Genomic DNA, 18,321 nt, shown 5'->3' with positions numbered 1-18,321 from the left:
AAGCTTGAAAGTCAGGGAGTTCTAGTAAAAGTCCCACAGCAGTCTTACTAATTCCATTGTGGTGTTTTTTCAACATACATTTCACATTGGTCCTGTACTGTATGGGGCTTCATTTTTCAAACAACTTTTCCCACCATACAGTTGACCAAGGAATTAATGTTATTTAGTCTGAGGCACTTACAAGGAGTATTTTTTTAATGTCAATTTCATCACCATGCATTTCATTGGGCAGTATGGCTATGTGCAGTGTGAAGAAACATTTAACCATATCTTTTCGTAGGGTTACAGCTTCTGGGACCTACAGGTATTGTGAGGTTTTGTACATAGTTAAACAGGGTACACATGGTATTTTTATGGTTCCCTATGGATTCAATTCCATTCCACATGTTGAGTTGTTTTTGTGGAATCCTAAGGTCTGTTTTTGGTTGATATTTTTTATTTGAGGCCCTGAAATATTTGATCTTCAAAGAATACAATACTAACAAGTGGAGTACAGATATCAAACACACCCTTTTTTGCATGTCATATTATTGAGTAAGTCCCTTTGATGTAAATTCACCAGTGAGGACCACTTCTTATCACAAAGATAGAATTGTGAATAATGCAGGGTTGGATGCATTTTCTCAATTACAGATGAACTTGATAATGACGACTTTTACTCCTCTGCACAGTGGAAATATACTCAGGTACTCAGGAAGCAAACCATCTTTACCTTTCTTGTTTTAGGATTCATTTAATCATTTAAGGATTACGTGAGGTATCAGAAAGTTTTGGTGGAGAGCTCCGTGAAATGTAAAATTTTGTTTTCTCTTCACATTCTCTATTAAGTGCCAGTGCAGTTTTGATTCTGCCTCCTGCCTACAACAGATTTACTGGCTATCTAGCTGACCCTTAGTAAAGACTATGTAAACTTGGTCCATTGCAGCCTTCATAAGTAGCACCACTGCATTGGGATGTAATGCTCTGAATTAGGGAGAGAGGAAATATTGTCACCTTGGGTTAAAACACCTCTTAGACACTTTACAGTAGGAGTGCTAAGAGCATAATGCACTACCCGTTCTGTTACGGCAAAGTGAATGGGTCTAATGATCTGATATGAAGTCTGAATTGTGCCAATACCAGCTGTGCCTGGTAGCCTTGTAAGGCAACACATAATTGACTGTCACGTCACCTAGTAAGGGGGATGCGCCAGGGTGCTTATTTAACAGCTTCCTTAAGAATGTCAGTAGACTTCAGCCCGTTTTCCCCCTGGGACAAAACCGTTCTGTTCCACCACTTCTATGTGTTTCTGGTCATACAGTGACATCATCTGTGCTCAGAGGAAGTGCCTTTACTGTACTTGGTAGCCCAAATTCCCGAGGTTTTTAATATCCTTTGCCATGGGATTGAATACTTGGCCCTGGCTGGGTTGGTAATTGGTGAAACGCATGCCTAAGTTTTCCTATATATTATACTGCTGGAAGAACTGCTTTCCTATCCCCTTTGCTGTAGTCATGTTTTTGTAGAAGTAGGCCTTCAAGATACCATCGCATTGAAAAATCAGCCAATGTGTGAAGTGGACTTCATCCTCTTTGTCAGTCAGAGGTTTATAGTGGTGCATTTTTATGAATCCATGGGACCAACCTCCCCCACTCCCGCCAAGAAGCAGCCTAGTTAGGTCAAAGCTCCTGTTGATTCTGGCAATCATTTGGTAAGCATTATACGTCTACTATAATTGGAAATTCACTGACAGCAGGCAGAAGGATAGGCCCTAGCCAGCCATCTGTGGCCATTATTTTGCTGACATGACTAGTCTTGCCATTCCATTTCCTCTGGTGGAGATTGGTGCACTAAGGGCATCTAATGTTCTAGTTGACATTGGGGACATGCCTGCAAATCTTGTCACTGTATTATGTTGGTTCCTCCTCAGTTCATTTAGAAATTGGATTTCATACATAATATGCAACACAGTTATTTATACAGTATGAAACAATGGCTTGATAGCTTAAGCTGGACTGAAGCCCTTTTTGTTCAGGTGGTATCAAGACGAGCTTAAAACTGCTGTAGACACCCTTCTTGGATTTAGAAATGTTTGAGTAAAAAGCTCTGTGAAGACATCTGTGCCAAAGCTGGGTTAATGCCACTTAAAAAAAAACTTAATTGAGTAACTGTTGCAATTCCAAAGTCTTACCTTAATGACCCATGTTATTTAATATTTAAAATTTGAATACCATCACAATATTCCAGAATATGATAAGAGGAAGAACTTGTATTAAGTCCGTTGTCTGTTACTAAAATTCCGATGAGTACTAATTATGCTAAAAGTGCAGAATGCGACATTCAACAGGGGGATATTCCCATTCCAGCAAGAGTTCAATATGACAAAAAACAAAACACAAGCCTCTGGAGTGAAGTGAAAGAACAATGTCACACAGGGGGGATTTTTTGTTATTTTATTTAGCAAAATGGTAAAATAAATAAATACAAATTGATCAAATGCTCCTAATCTCCTCTGCTTCCAATGTTCTCTAGAGTATTTTGCTAAACACTGCATACAAATAACTTATCACAGAGAAGGCTCAAATACAGGAGAGAGGCAAAGAAACTCAGCGGTTCACTAACAATGTCAGGCAAACGAACGAACAAAAAAAAAAAGATCTGTAACAAAAGTGGAAAAATAAACACACTCCTTTTTCATAATTATGAAAAAAAACAATCTTACAAGAGAATATGCAGATTGTGTAATTCATTTACATATAGTTCAGCACGTCAGGCGTACCTCTGCTTCTTCCTATCGCTACAATGCGTCTTTGTTTTCTTTTAACAAAGTGGAAGATTATAATTTTTTGTACCTTTTAATTTTTTTTGTTTTCCCCCCACATTTAAAATGAATCTTCCAATCAAAATCATGGTGAGGTAAGAAGTAGCAGGTGGTGAACATCTGGGAGATCACACAAATATTGTGAAGATGAGACATAATAAAACTAGAAGGCCACAGGTGTGACGTGATACATCATGAGAACTAATGGGACCATACTGAAATATGGTGTCAACAGGATATATAATGCACCGATGAGATTACGAGCTAAAGTCTATGGACGACATCTTTGTGCCTATGCAATTTAGAATGCACCATTTTTATGTATGCATGTTTTATTGTAATAGTAATGCTCTACACACAGTTTGGGTTGTTCTGTATGCCATTTGACAATGGCTGCAAGTATTTGAGAATATCAAATGATCCACCCCAGCAGGAGAGTTAGGATTGGACATCATCTGTATTCAACCAATAATGTTGTAATATGGTAAGAATGAATGTAGAGCACTATAAGGCTTAATTCCCTTGGGGGGGGGAAGCCTTAGTGAATGGGGACTTAAAATGCTCAGCTGAAGCACAAATTCACATGGTCTCAAATAAAAAATTTGGCTGGCATGAATGATGATGCATATTAAATAGCTAAGGATTCAAACAGCAGAACACACACGGAGATATTCTTTGGGTACATCAGTTTCTGAGCATGAACGCATGAATTTATACAAAGTGTGGCTTTTGTTTCTTTTTTAAAAATCTTCACACAGAACAATGTACTTCACAATATTCATCTTAGACCCCTCCCCTACCCCCAACACATTTCCCCAAAGAAATTAAGCTGATCAACATTCAGCATGGTGCATCAGCAAAGGCATAATTTGAGTACCTATATTTGAGAGGAATGAACTAAAGCTCAAAGATTCTCATTTTCCTTGAGCTCAGTCGTTCTTTTTTTTTTGCAAAATAAAAAGTCAAGAGTTCATGAAATTAGATTACACACATTTTTCTCTGTGCACAATTTCCAGCATTTATAGGGGTCTGGAAGTGCCAGTTATCAGTTTGTTCATTTAGGAAATTATCATTCAAAATGTATATTCTAAAACAGTTTTAGCAAAAGATATTGCTGCTATTAAAAAAAAAAAAACTGAAATTTCCTGTTCAAAAATTTTGAATAAAATACACTTGAACATAAATGCATATTTAACAGTAAATTAAATTCCCCAGAACACTTGCATAAGAAGGCATTCAAACTGACTGAAGAGGTGAAGTAATGGTGAGAAGGCCTTCTAATTGGGTTACTGTGAAGTTTAACTCCCAAACTCAGACAGGCCAGGGCTCTCTGAACATCAGAACTGTATCCGAGTTTACAAAATGGAAAACAGGTAGACCCCATTCAGAACATAAGAACATACAAAAAAATTAAGGTCGTGACCACTGGGACATCACCAATCTAGAGCATTTAACACAATGTAATCGCTCATTGAAATCTCTGGAAAGGTTTGGGCGGTCCAATTCAGAAAAGGAATATAATTGCCCAGATTTCTACAACATACATTATGTATATGTGTATAGAGATGCCTTTCAGAGGCCAACTAATCAAAATAATACTTTGAATGCGCTCAACAAAAAGTGCATCAGAACATGTGTAAATCAAACCTATTTCATGCTAACAATTGCATCTAATTAATTTGCATTTAATTTGCAATGTATTGTGCATTATCTATCCGTTTGAATCATTAAGTTTACAACGCCACTATCCCAGTTGCAATACCGAAGCCAGAGGTGACTCATATAAGCAGAAATTCACTAAACCAACTACGCCTTAAAGTTGACAACTTTAAACCTCCGATTCTCACACAAATTCATAACAAATCTTTCCATTTAAGTGTAGACGCAAGTCCCCCTGCCCTGTTACAACGAACCATTTCACCTTTGTGCAACACGTGAATTTTTTGGTAGACATGTGCGCATGTGTATACGCGCAATTATACACACATTCATACATGCCTAGCTCAGGAATTCACTGGATCTCCACGTCTCACTTGTGATACTAAAGAACCATACCCACAATACTCTGAACACAGAACATGTTTATGACAAGTATAAACGTCTTAAGGCAACTGCTACACAACAATTTATCCCAATAGCATCAAACCACAGAGGGACAGAGGGAGTGGTGTCCACACTACTATGAAAACGGCAAGACACACCGGACGCAATACGTCCACACCATCAGTGCCACTAAAGGTCACAACAGACCTGCGATTATTTCTCAGCAGTTAATAAGAACGTCTCGTCTCAGAATCTGCAGTTGTGCTTAATGTCCGATTTGTTTTCGGCCTTCTCAAAAGTGGGCAAATTGTAGGGAAGCATCGGGAAGATTGAGACCGGGCAAGAGACTGGAAATCAAACAAAATTAACTAATGACCAAAACAAAGTGAACAAAATGAGCTAAACGAACAAAAACTCAGCCTGTCCGTATACTATGGATATGTAGAGAAATGCATCAGAACCACAGTGCAAATCGAAACACTACGATGAGTATGATGTGGGTAGAAGGCACTCGGCATAAACAATATAATGGAAAGAAACAAAAAAGGCGAGAGGGATCGATGAAAAGACGTGCTCCATTCTTATGACACCTGAGCGTCTGGCGAAATGTGGGAAGGTTGGGAACCAAAGGGGAAATCCTGTGAGGTAGCGCTGCTATTTCGGGGGTGAAGATATGTCCTTTTCAATGCACTTTACGGAGAGGAGGAGTCACAGCACGTTTCAAAGTTCGGATAGGTTGTCCAGCTTGAATTTGGAAAGAATTCAACCAGACAAACAGTAAATGTGTACCGACAGGTTACATAAACTAAATACAAGCCCTTACTCCATTTTGTGCCTGAAGGTCTGGCAGTCCACCGCGTATAGTATTATGCAACTCGGTGATTCACTTGGATTTTTAAACTTTGTTCATGTGTATTTGTTTGCTTCCCTTCAGAAAGATAATACAGGTTTGAAACAACACTCTCTTCTTCCTTGTTTCAGATGGTGAAGCTCTAAGACACACAAATCTGGACTCTGAATAAAACGTTCTCCAGTCCTTTCCCTCGTCTTTCTTGGCCACACGTCCTGAAGTATTGTACTGGATTTACTCATAAACAATTTGATACTAAAACAAATTAATGTCTCCTTCAACATTCCAGCTGTTATTATGGACACAATGTATTCCTAAATGAATGTCTAAAAAAGGGAAAACTAAAATTTTTCCTGTGGCGCAGAACTGTGTTTAGAAAAAAATCAGTTCCTCTCATCACACGACAAGGCCTAAACGTTGCTCCACTTTAGGTGAGGGATTTTACTTCCAGTGAAATCTCACACACTTTAAGATGACAGAAATTAGGTGGCTGGCATTTCGCTTTCTCTGCCCGAGCATAATGAGGATTACTATGGGATATGGAGATATGACATGGAAATTGATATAAAAACATATCTGTGGTACCAGTGGTAGGCTCTCTGTCCAGGGCAGTAGCGATAGACAGTGACCCAATTTAAAGCGCTCTTACGGGTCATTTAAGAGTGGTTCAATAGAGGTCACACTATGTGAAAATGAAAAACGGAATGCTACTCAACAACTGGAGAGAGATCAACGAAAGCTCAGTAACTTTAAACTTCAAATCCCACAATCCCACTCCATTTTCTCAAGCTCTAATTTGATGAAAGCTTGCTTGTACAGTTGCATAACAGAGTTCAGGGGGTGCTCAATTTACCTATAGCCTGTGTTTCAATGATGCATTTTGAAATCTTGATTTAATACAAATACCAGTTTCAAAAGTTGTAAAACACTAATAACTTTTTGGAAGCTTTGTAGGGATACTTGCTCATTTGTGAAAAGGAATTTTCAGAGCTTCTCTGTGACATTATTTAGAAAAGCGGGTTTTAACTTATTACTCAGTACACTTCACTCCATTAACCAATATTCTCTGTACCAGCGGAACTGTCTGAAGAGTGACTCAACATTTTCCTGATTTCTTTTGTTTCATAAATGAATGGCAGGCTTCAACACTCCATAAACGATTATGGACATATTTAACCATGTACACACATGCAGAATCTCCATTCTTGTTCATCTGAATGCTTAGAAGCTGAAAAAGTGCTATTCAATGTTATATGACTCAAATTTCTGCAACAAGCTTGTGCTTTAATTCCAGGATTCCATCCCCCCATCCCCCCCCCAACAATTATTTGCTCCTATATATTAAAATCCTGGGCAGACATTAAGAATTCTACTCTTATTTTGCTAATTTGAATTGAGGGTGGTGCAACATTCATGCCCTTTTTTATGCGGTACAAATTCTCCATTATCGCTAATATTGAATAAAAGAAGATCCATCCCTGCTAGATTGGGGTCCAACAGCATTTGGCAGTTCAGAATTTGACAGATAAGTAAGACTTTATATGCAAATATCATCTCTTAAAAAAAATATTTACAGAAAACTATTCCAGTTCTAACACCTTTTATTAGAAATGATTTTATCAAACAGAAAAAGCACTTTTCAATTTTTTTTTGATGTTTCTGAACATGAGGAAGACCTGAATCTTTTCCTGTATACAACTCCCCAGGAATTGAACCTTTTTTTTGTTGAGATTGCGTTTCTTGCAGTTTCGTAACTGTTGCCCAGAAAGTTGACACACTGACTCACAAAATGACTCACTCACTACATTGGACTGACACAATTTTTTTTTCCCTATGAAGTTACCATGCATGGTCTGTTGCTACACGCTCTTGACTTCCGAGGTCCTTTTGTTTCACGCAGCCTGTGCCACCAGCTCCTGTCCTCTTCGGTCCCGTGTGTCTGGGTCCACAGGAAGTGGAAGTTACAGTGGATGTTGGTAGTGCCTGAGGTGTGATCTCTGGAACCTTCTAAATTTACCGGCTGTTTTTTTTTTTTTCATGGGGTGAGGTGGTATTGGGGAGGTGTGTGTGTGGGGAAGGGGGGGAGGGGGCTCAAATCGCAAACCGTCCTCTTTCGTCACCGCCCGAAATCCAACTCGGGATTCAAAAATACAGCAATACCGTGGTAGTTACACACTGTCGAAGAATACTGATGCTCCTGTCCCGTGCTTACCCCTGGCCCTGGGCTGCTGTGCTGTTGTCATTTTGGTTTTCACTCTCCGCACTGGAGGCACGGGGGAGGGAGGGGGGGGGGAGGGTTCCATGGCAAACAGTCTTTGGACATCTTTAGACCCAACTCTCCCTCCGAATCGAAGACGACCTAAAAAAACAAAAAAAAAACAATCCACGCAAGAGGCTCTTGGGGTAGGGGGAGGAGGAGAAGGGGGGGAATGGGGGGCAACTGTTGCAGGCACACTCTGGTGTGATGTTTTAAATTATTATTATTATTATAATCATCATCATCATCATCTCTATTATTATTCATCATTTTCTTTTCTGTGTTTAATTGGCATGACGCTGGTACAAAAGCCGCCCCCTTTTTTTTGTTTCTTTTTTTTTCTTTTGGGTCCTCTCCTGTTCCCAAGGCTGGCACTCTGGATGCAGATCTACTGTTGACAGTCCAACAATACGAGACAACAACCAAAACAAAAACCAAAACAAAAAATATATATATATATTTATATGTACATATATATTGATTGGCAACTTGGGGCACCATTCCAGGGTGCAAGTGGGCTGTCTCTCCGATGTTTTTTGGGGGGGGGAGGGGGGTTCCTGTCCTGTGTGGGGAGGGCCAGGTGTTATTTTGCGCTGTCTGAGCTGTCGACGGGGGTGGGCGGGGGGGGCGGGGAAGGCTCTGAAGTTTTGAGGTTGTTGTTGTTGCTGCTGCTGCTGTTTGTGACGTCCGCTTTCTCGTCCTCCTCGGCCTGCTCCGGGTCCTCGGCGTTGGGTTCGGCGACGGCGTCGCTCTCCGCGTCCTTGTCGCCCGCGCCGTCGCCATCGCCGCTGCCCTCGTCCCCGCCGCCTCCTCCGCCTCCGCCGCTGCCGCCGCCGCTCGTGCAGTCCGTCGTGCCGTTGGCCACGCCCTCTGGGGCCTGCAGGGACTGGACCAGGTTGATGCCCTGGATGAGGCGCACCAGGCCTTTCACCTTCTCCAGCGATGCCTGCATCTCCTTCTGCCGGGCCAGGATGGTGTTCTTGGTCTCCATGCATTTCTATGGGCCGAAGAAAAGAGAGATGTTACCAAAGGCTGGGAGAGCCGGGGCCCAAATGCCCTACAGTTTAAACCTCAAATTCACACTTATTCAAAACAAAGAACCCCATAATGCATGTGAACTGTTCACCTTTTTTCATATCTTTAAGGAAACGCAAAATAAGACTTGAGAACATTTGAGGGTGAGGATTTATTATGGGGCTCATCATTTTCCCTGTCTTAAGGCAACCCAGCAGTGTGTCAGCCCTGGTCGCAAACACTCTAAGGGCGTCCATCTCAGCGGCAGGTACCCAATAACACGTTAGAGCTGACCGCAGAGAGAGAGAGAGGCTGCGTGACCCCAGGCGCACGCGGGCAGACGCTCACCGTTATGGAATTACTGAGCTGTTTGACCCTCTGCTCCAGCTGCTCACGCTCCTGCTTCAGCTCCGAGCTCCACTTCACCAGCTTCTGCTTCTCCTCCTCTTTAGCTGCCCGGGACGGAGGGCGAGTGAGAAAGACAGACAAAGAGAGAGAGAGAGAGAGAGAGGGGGTGAAATCGCACAAGTACTGCATCTGGTTTCACAGGAAGAAGGGGACATGAACAACGTCCGCTTCATGCTGGTAACACAAGCTCCTTCTCTTGGTTGAAAAATGACTCCTGGGTGATCAGCACGCCTGAATTAGAACACCTAGAAAGATTAGCCGAGAGCGACGGCTTCTGCTTGGGGTTTTCTACCTGCTTTATACGCGATGTAGGAATGGACTATTGCCAGGGTTCCCGGCCAAGGAATGGCTTCTTCTTTCTTCAAAATCTAGAACGTAAAGAAGGAAGCAACATCATCGTGGTGACAGTTTGGTTTCAAGATGAAAGGAAAGCGAACCCGTTCCATATTCTCCCCCAAAAACCACAGAATGGACAAGGGGACTGACCCCCCTCGTGTTCATCCCAACATTCACCCATTGCCAGGGTGAGGATGAACACAAATGAATGAAATGCCATCTTTCACTTACAGAACAAATGAACCCTCGAAACTGAAAAACAAACGAGCCAAAGAAAAAAAAAAGAACAGATTTTGGAAAACCATGTTGGAACTTACAAAGCACGGAACAGTCTCTTATCACCTTCAAAGACGCAGGGGATTATAGGGTCAGCTTCGTCACATCCACAACGGGTATCGGTAGGTGGCCTCCACCCCAAAAATGAATAGGCCTGCGTGGGACACTGGACTGCTGGGCGGGGCTCGGGAAGAGGGGGTAACAGGGGCAAGCAAGGTCACCTCAGCAGGTGCTGTATTTACCTGGTCTTGACATTTGGGGCAGATCCACATGCCCTTTGGAATGCTTTTCAGTGGTGGTTCCAGGCAGTCCAGGTGGTAGACACGCGAGCACGTGTCACACATGAGCAACTGGCCACTGCGCCTGCACACAGTGCAGAAATCCTCATGGATGTCTCCCTGTCAGGAGGAATTGCACCAATCAGTGTTACTGCCGCTCTAGCCCAGACCAATCAGAGGTAGAGAGGCGTGGCTGGGAATTGGGAGGGCAGGTGCCAGGGTTTTTTTAATAAAAAAAAAAAACTTTGTTTAGGGGCTCGTCTGTTTGTTCTACGGCGGTTGGGCCTGTGTGGCGCTCGCTTTGAACGCAACCGTTAAAGACCGGGTTTATTACCGTCTTATAACCGACTTTACAGAGCGCTGCTGTCCAACAGCCAGCTGTTCTGCGAACACGGGCAGATCAGAAAGGGCAGAAATAAAACCTTGTGAGTCTACCTCCAGCACAAGAGCCTGCTTCAATCACACAGGGACGATGACACAAATATCTTCAGTTAAGGGCCCTGAGGGGAAAGACTGTTCACTTTGTAAGGCTGCAGACTCCATTGAAACAAAAATAATGAAAAATAATGGACAATGGATGTAATGGTACATTAAGACTGGGGGGGGGTAAAAAAAAAATCAATAAAGGTGTGTAGTTCGGCCCTTACTTTTGGGAGGGAACTGTGTACGTGGAGGCTCTGTGATAACGAGAGCCTCTCCCAGAAAAAGAGGGGGCGGTCCGATTGGGGGGTGGGGGTTGGGGTGGGGGGGGGGGGGGTAGTGGGCGGGACTGGAGCAGGGCTTCCGCTACTCCCGGTTGGTCTACTGTGCAACTCCAGCAGCTACTTACATCCCCGGAGCTGGGGCTGGGCAGAGGGAGGGTGTGGGGGTGGGCAGGGAAGTGAAAGCCCCCCGTCTCCAGCTTGTCGGGGGCCGGGGAGGCGGGATGACTGCTGGAGGGGGAGGTCGGGGTGTGGCAGCCCAGCTCCGGAACGCTGCTGTATTTGGGAGGGCGACCTGAGCGAAATGAGACAGACGAGAAACAAAAACGAAAAACAAAAAAACAAAAAAAACAAAAAAGAAAGAAAAAGAAAAAGAAAAGAAAAGATGGAAACAAGGGAGGGGGGAAAAAAAAACACAAACATTTGTCTGACATACCTTTGACAAGGGATCCTCATTGGCTAGCGTGGAGGGGGAAAAGAGCAGGCGGAGAGGCACAGACGGCAGAGTTAGTGCAAAGGGGCGGAGAGAAAGCTGCTGCATGCACTGCAAATGGGAGGAGCTACTGAGCAAAGCCGACAGCCAATCACAGGACAGGGCAAGGAACGCTATAGCTGTCCCTCAATCTTACCTGCATTTGTGAAATGTGAAACGTTTTAAATAAATAAATCCTTAAAATAGTCACACCAACAAGTAAATGTTTCCTCATTTTCCAATCAACGTGATTCTTTTTTGAGGGAAAAAACTATACTATGTGATTCATAAAATTGTGCAAAAAATGCAAATGAAAATTTCTGAATTATCTGAGGAAAAAAGTTCCGTTCCACCAAAGGTAATTATTTTTAGTCTTTCAGTCACGCGGACACGAGAGAGACTTCTGTAACTGCCTGCCTGTGGCTGCTCTCAGACTGTGACTGCACAGCGACATGCACTGGGGAGGTGAAGGCCGTCTCTCGCGGAAGGACACGCCCGTTGCGTCCTGGCGCGAGGTGGCGGAGGGGGGGAAAGGACGCGATGCGAGCAGAGAGCCGGGAAGAGCTGGTCAGTGGAACCCGAAGAAGCGAGAGAGGCGAGAGAGTTAGCCTCTTATCTAATACCGTGGCACCGAACACGAGAAGCTGCAGGCAAAAAACAGGGATACGATTACTGTGCCCATCGCCACCGGCTCGGCCAGCGGCCGCCCGCCCATACCGCCGATCGCGTGCGGCGAATAAAACGGTAATGCCTAGTGCACCGGCACCCAATTACACCCCGATCATGCGGCACTAAATATGATGTAAACAAACTATTAACAACTTTGCGACGATTTAATTCAACATAATACATGGCGCCATTGCTCTATATGGTTGCCTGTACACCGGCCGAGAGGAAGTAATCCCCACGTAAGTGTGATTCGGTTTTTTATGATTCAGTGCTGCAAGCAGTCCGGAGCTATCTGAAGGACGGCCCCTTTCGTCAATGCGCCGCCTCTGAGAAGCGATTGCGTTTCGCGCGCGCGCCAGAGCTCTTGCGATGCCGACGCGGTGCGGTGGCGCTGGGATACGGCGAGCCGCGGCGGGCGTGGTTTTGCACTGACCTCTCTTCCTGGTGCCTTGGTGCAGGGTGTTCAGGTAGGTGACCGCGCTCTTCTTGCGCTGCGCAAAAGGGGAGACTGCGTTAGAGCGGGCAGACATGCTCGTCTGCAATAGCCTAAGGTTCAGTCACGTTCGCCTGCAGCTCACAGTTTAGCTGCAGGTGAACGGTCATGTTCGCCAATAATGTTTTGTCACCAGGATTCAACAAACCCATAAGCCTGATGTTCAATACCTGACCATACTCTACATAAAGTGCAATGGTTTTCAACCATGATTCAACTGAGGTTAATTTGAAGGCCAGTTTCATTTACGCTAGACTGATGGGATTCATTCAACATTCATGGGAGACAGGGAGGATGCAAGACACTTTTCCGTCCATTCTCGAGCACGGACCCCACGGGAGACTGTACCTCGGGTTCGAACACCGCCCCGCTGTAAACTGGGTTCGCCGTCGTCCTCCGCTTGCGTTCCTGTCTCCGGCTCTGGATCTCTGCTCCGCCGTGAAGGAAAATGGGCGAGGTCAGAAAACGTGTTTCAAAACGCCGCCGAATACAACAGACTGGGATTCATTTAGACTGGGATTCACTTAGACTAGGATTCACTTAGACTGGGATTCATTTAGACTGGGATTCATTTAGACTGGGATTCATTTAGACTGGGATTCACTTAGACTAGGATTCACTTAGACTGGGATTCACTTAGACTGGGATTCACTTAAAATTCTGTTACCTTCCAAGTGGTCGTGTGTCACAAGCCCTAGAGACACCATGAAGGCAAGTTTCTGAGGAAGAGATTACAAGGATGGTTCAGTCATCAGAGTCACTACTTGATTGAATGGATGAACATCCATATGAACATATGATTGACCAGCCCTGACTTAGGTGTATTATTTGAAGCAAGATCCACAACAGGGGTACCACCTGTTAACTGTGCTCTCTTCACCCACTACGCCAGAAATATTTAATATTCACATAACTGCTCAACCATATCTGCACAAGCCTAGCCTTGAGCCAGGGTAACGAACACTCTCATGCAAGCAAAATAAAACGCACATCTATAAATGAATGCTTTCCAGTGAGTGGAGTTCCTATAAACTATGAACATAAACAATATTTCGAAGACGAACATTTAAAAAATTAGCAAATAATTGTGTTTATCTGTAGTTGCATGCCAACTACTCACAATGTAACGCAGGAACATAAAATTTAATTTGGTAATCATATTTTTAACATACCGATTACATCGCTACAGATTTTGTTATCATTTTTCTGCAGGTAACAGAATGACATTTGAGTTTTTGCAGCCGGTGGTCTATTTAAGGGGGTGGGGTACTGCACAGCCCTACCTGGGGGCTCTCCTCGTGTTTGGGCTTGGGTGGCGGGGGAGGCGGAGTGTTGGGGGAGGACGGGGTGGTCGCCGATGCCTTTCGATCTGTCCCTCCCTGCGCTTTAACAGTCTGGAAGGGAAACGGCAGCACCTCGCCTGCTCAGCGACCAGCTAACAAGGCGTTCCAAATGCAAATCTGCACATATTTACTTACAATCTATTTAATGTCCGGCATAAAAAGAATGTTTCCCCGCAAAGCGTTTTTTAAATATTTGCAGAGATTTTTAAAACAGTGCTATTACTGAGAGGTGGTAGGAAATGCATTTAATGATTTATATGCTGGCGAAGCACTCTAATTCAATATATGAAAAGAAAACTCAAAGGAGCACGTTGTCCGCGGAGAAAAGAATTATAGACTTCACAAGCAAGCTTTGCTCAGAAAGGGAAAATGGAAGACTACCCCAAACTTCTGATAAATGTACATCTTTGCAGAAATTTAAACACAAGAGCACCAACTTCTGACCACCGATAATCTTTTAATGAAATCTTCACCCTTGAAAGGCTCCTTGGAGAATATGCATCACTCATGCCGACAGAAGAAGAAAAACATTCACATAAACAAAATTAGGTGCATCTGGAAATGCTTCTTAGTCGATACCCAGCTTGGCCTCTAAACCAGAGCTTACTTATTATGCACCCCAATACCTGCTATAGAAATAACTGGGTGCCAGAGATAGGCTTACTGCTAATTTCCAACTCATTTGAATAGGGCGATCAGTGTGATGCTGGTACAGTACAGTGAATGCAGTCAAATGGATTCAAATTATGCTAATTTTCAAGGCTAACCTTTTAGTGGAGGTTCCCTGTGCACTGTCCTTGCCTGAGGCCTAGTGCTACTGTCCGGGCCCTTCCCCGCTGTACTTACCTTGGTGTCAGGGCTGAGGCTGCTGATCTGCAGGGTCTGGGGGCTGGCCAGGCGGGTGGTGGCGGGGGTGGTGATGACGATGCCCGTCAGCTGGCCCGCGGGCAGGGTCTTGGCGACGGTGGAGCAGGGCTGGCCGTTCATGATGCGCACCTGGTGGATCGGGCCGGTGGCGGAGGGCAGCGAGGTGGCCGTCAGCTTGGTGGTCAGCATCACGGGCCGCTGGAGCAGCTGGGGGGCCGCCATCATGGGCGGGGGCGCGGGGGCGATGGGCACGTTGTTGGGCGTGATGGGCTTGGGCCGGACCTGGCGGAGGGAGAGGTCGCGGGTGAGGAGGAGCGCACGGGTCGACCCCAGGGCTCATCGGGTGGCTTTCTGGCCGCGTCTCACAGACCGTAGCATAACTGACCGACGCTGCAGACCCAGTTAATGCCAGTCTGTGCTGCCAGTGCATCTACATCTAAATCTAAAATCTTGCTTTGGTCCTGAATTACTTAACACCTCTCAGCTTTGCTCTTATGCAGATTTTCTAACAGACCAAATGGCCAGCTCCTACACTGCTTCTGTGCAGTTGTTTCGTAACTACAGCAGGTTCCGGTTGGTAACGACAGTTGCCGCTGCTGGCAAATGTCCATGGCAAATGCAGAGTAATTTTGTCATGTCCCTTCACAATGTTTTAAAAGCACCAAACTGGAATGATTTAACCCCAATGTTAAGCATATGCAACTGACCATCTGGTTAGTCTATAATAATATTTGTGGCTTCTCCTTTAATCTTCTCTGCAGAAACTGCTCTTGTGGAAAATGCCTTGGAGTAAAACCTTGAAATTAAATGTTTAAAGTTTAAACCTATCAATAATCCAGTATAACATCACATGCGCACGCACGCACGCACACACACACACACACACACACACACACACGCATACACAAGAGTATAAAATTCTTCCTTACTAACTCTATTCCTCTACTACTGCATGCATTGGACAAGGACACTATATGCTGCAAGTTTAGCATAAAATGTGAGCAATAATTTGGGTCTCAGAATGCCTAGTGACATAAATCAAATGAAATTCACATGCAGCCACAACATAATCCTTGCTTCATGAATGCCTGACAACACAATAATTCTGGAAAATGTATGTGCATTTCTTTGGAAGGAAGCGTGGAGAAATAACCACAGAATCACTTGATGATTCTGTAAAAGATTTAGCGTGCCTACAGGACACTGCTCCATTATATACCATGGTCTTCCCCAATAATAATATGGAGATACTGGATGTAATTTAATGCTACATTAAAATTCAACATTTCTTTTGTTTTGACTCTATCAACTATGAACACTGAGTCCTAGAATGCACAGACCCTCTCTACCGATGAACACACTGAATAGAGACATCTCTAAAATTAGTGTCTCTTAAATTAGCCACCATGTTTTTCCAAACAAAACTGTTAACAACAAAGCCTACCTGAACAGTATAATGTTACCCTGCACAGCAGTGTATGAATTAACTGGGTCAAGGAGAATTGTATTCCCACAGTGGGACCCCACCCTGGAGCAAGCTCCCGCTTCACTGCCCACCGGGTGTGGGCGGGTCCACGGGCACTCACCTGCGGCAGGAGGTTGGGCCGAGGCGTCAATCTGGGGGGAGGGATAAACTGCGGGACTTTGATTGGCTGGGCAGCGGAGGTGGCGGTGGCCTGCACCTGTGACAAAACCACCTGATTACAGACAGCCCAGAGTCCAACCAAACACCTCCACTGGGGGCATTACACACACACACAAACACGCAGGCACCGTTTGTATCGCCCGGCACGTGCACACTAAACGCACTACATCATTTCACATCTCAGGCTAACATGATTTTAGCTATTCAGTTACACCAGTACTGGAATAATTCAAGTGCCCTCCAGTCTTGCAGTACTCCGTCCACTAACTCACCAGTGCTCAATTAAAAACGTTTTCCTTTTCGCCATATTCTTTTTTAGCAGGACTAATTTTAGCCTGCTAAAAAATGTTTTTCACCCTGTATGGCAGGCAGTTCATGCAAAGAAGACAAACATCTCTCCTGGAACTGCCTCAGGGTGTATTCTGGCAGCGTTACACTCAAATCATTAGACAGATGTAAAGCGAGTTTTCTTCAGGTCGTGGATTTCCCTCGGGTGACCTTTCGAAAGTGTTCCGGGTTGTTCCGCAGACAGACGGCGCGAAGGCAGGGGGGCGCGGGAGGGAAACTTACGACAACGGCGTTCTTGGAGACGATCCGCATGGACTCGGCTCCCTGATTGGTCAGCTTGCCGGACGTCTGGAGGTTGATTGGCGCCGTCTGCGAGTCGGAGTTGACGACGCTGGGCTTGGGCGTGTTGGTGATGGCCGTCACCATGGCGACGGTGGGCCTCTGCGCCACCACGGAAGCGGGCATGGTCGGGGTGGCGGCTTTCAGCACCAGAGGTAGAGTCTTAGTGGTGATGACCGGGGTGACCGTCACGGTCCTCTGTGCAGAGACACACGGGGAAGCCAAGATTAGGACAGGCACAGCGGTCACGCAAGTGCTCACCGGCTCTAAAGACCCCTGCCTGCTAGTCTAGACCGCTGTCTCTAATGTTTCAGATCTTAGCCCAGCTGAGCTAGTAATGACTTGCTCTTTTTACTATTTTTAACAGTCTGTACTTCCATGTAAGAATGATAAGAACCGGCCTGTGAGAAGGCCCAAAGCGCGCGGGTAATGTGATTATCCGCTGAACTTTTCCACCTCCCTGTCCATGCTCTCATCCTCCCTGGCGTGTCCGCAGAGGCCTCCCCATATTTCCTTTGGCTCTCGTCTCGAGTCGTTTCTGGTGCCGGAAATATGCTGAAACCGTGGCTTAAAGAAACTAAACCGCAAAGCGAAGGCTTTTTCCAAGTTCTTCCGTACCTTCAGCGGGCATCAAAATAAAAAATGTAAAAGCTGTCTCGGGGGAAGAGAGCTTTCACGCGTCCAGATTTAATGGTTCTGATGTCTCAGCATTAGTGGCCTCTGAAATTATTCACACCAAGCTCACCAATCTCATTAAACACTATAAAAGATGACTTAGTAGTATTATCCTTGGAAGGGGAGGGTGCACAAAGTACTGAAAACAAGGGTGTGAATAATTGACACCTTTTCTGGGAAAAAAAAAAAAAAACACATATATACATATACATATACATATACTTGAGCATAAAATATATCTCATTATCTGCATTGCTTATTTTATACAGGCTTTTTTGCTCATCTTTATTAAGGGGAATAGACAATTTCAGATGGGCGCTGTATATTTTCCCTCTTAGCCAATTACATGTTACTACTCCCTTCGGAATACCTTTATGTTGTGACTGTTTTAAACTGAATACTAGCCCTCAAATCATGCTGTGGAACAACGGTCCCACATTCATTATGGAAGGACATTATTCAGCGAATGTTCTGTGGAAACGGACAGTGACTCCTTCAACACTGCCCGTTCTCTGCCCTCAGTTTCCAACATACTGTGAGGTTGCTCAGTACACAGTGCTGAGAATG

General features: G+C 44.6%; 1 protein-coding gene across 2 annotated transcripts in view; it reads right to left on the bottom strand.

Moving 5' to 3' along the window:
• Nucleotides 1-2,418: 2,418 nt before the first annotated feature.
• Nucleotides 2,419-18,321, bottom strand: part of LOC135255313 (PHD finger protein 21A-like) — a 79,781-nt gene continuing 63,878 nt past the window's right edge. The window contains exons 8-19 of one of the 2 annotated variants that reach the window (XM_064336316.1): nt 17,023-17,277; nt 16,394-16,489; nt 14,787-15,089; nt 13,881-13,991; nt 13,265-13,316; nt 12,946-13,025; nt 12,538-12,595; nt 11,092-11,258; nt 10,227-10,382; nt 9,665-9,740; nt 9,313-9,416; nt 2,419-8,947 (exon numbers count right to left, since the gene is read on the bottom strand). In XM_064336316.1, the coding sequence (XP_064192386.1) occupies nt 8,534-8,947; nt 9,313-9,416; nt 9,665-9,740; nt 10,227-10,382; nt 11,092-11,258; nt 12,538-12,595; nt 12,946-13,025; nt 13,265-13,316; nt 13,881-13,991; nt 14,787-15,089; nt 16,394-16,489; nt 17,023-17,277 (1,872 nt within the window). In that variant the 3' untranslated portion in view covers nt 2,419-8,533. The remainder of the gene's footprint in view (nt 8,948-9,312; nt 9,417-9,664; nt 9,741-10,226; nt 10,383-11,091; nt 11,259-12,537; nt 12,596-12,945; nt 13,026-13,264; nt 13,317-13,880; nt 13,992-14,786; nt 15,090-16,393; nt 16,490-17,022; nt 17,278-18,321) is intronic. The other variant, XM_064336317.1, reaches the window with a different exon arrangement.

Source organism: Anguilla rostrata, chromosome 5 (genome assembly GCF_018555375.3).
Source record: "Anguilla rostrata isolate EN2019 chromosome 5, ASM1855537v3, whole genome shotgun sequence".
Lineage (NCBI taxonomy): Eukaryota > Metazoa > Chordata > Actinopteri > Anguilliformes > Anguillidae > Anguilla > Anguilla rostrata.
This window is presented reverse-complemented; position numbering and strand designations above follow the sequence as displayed.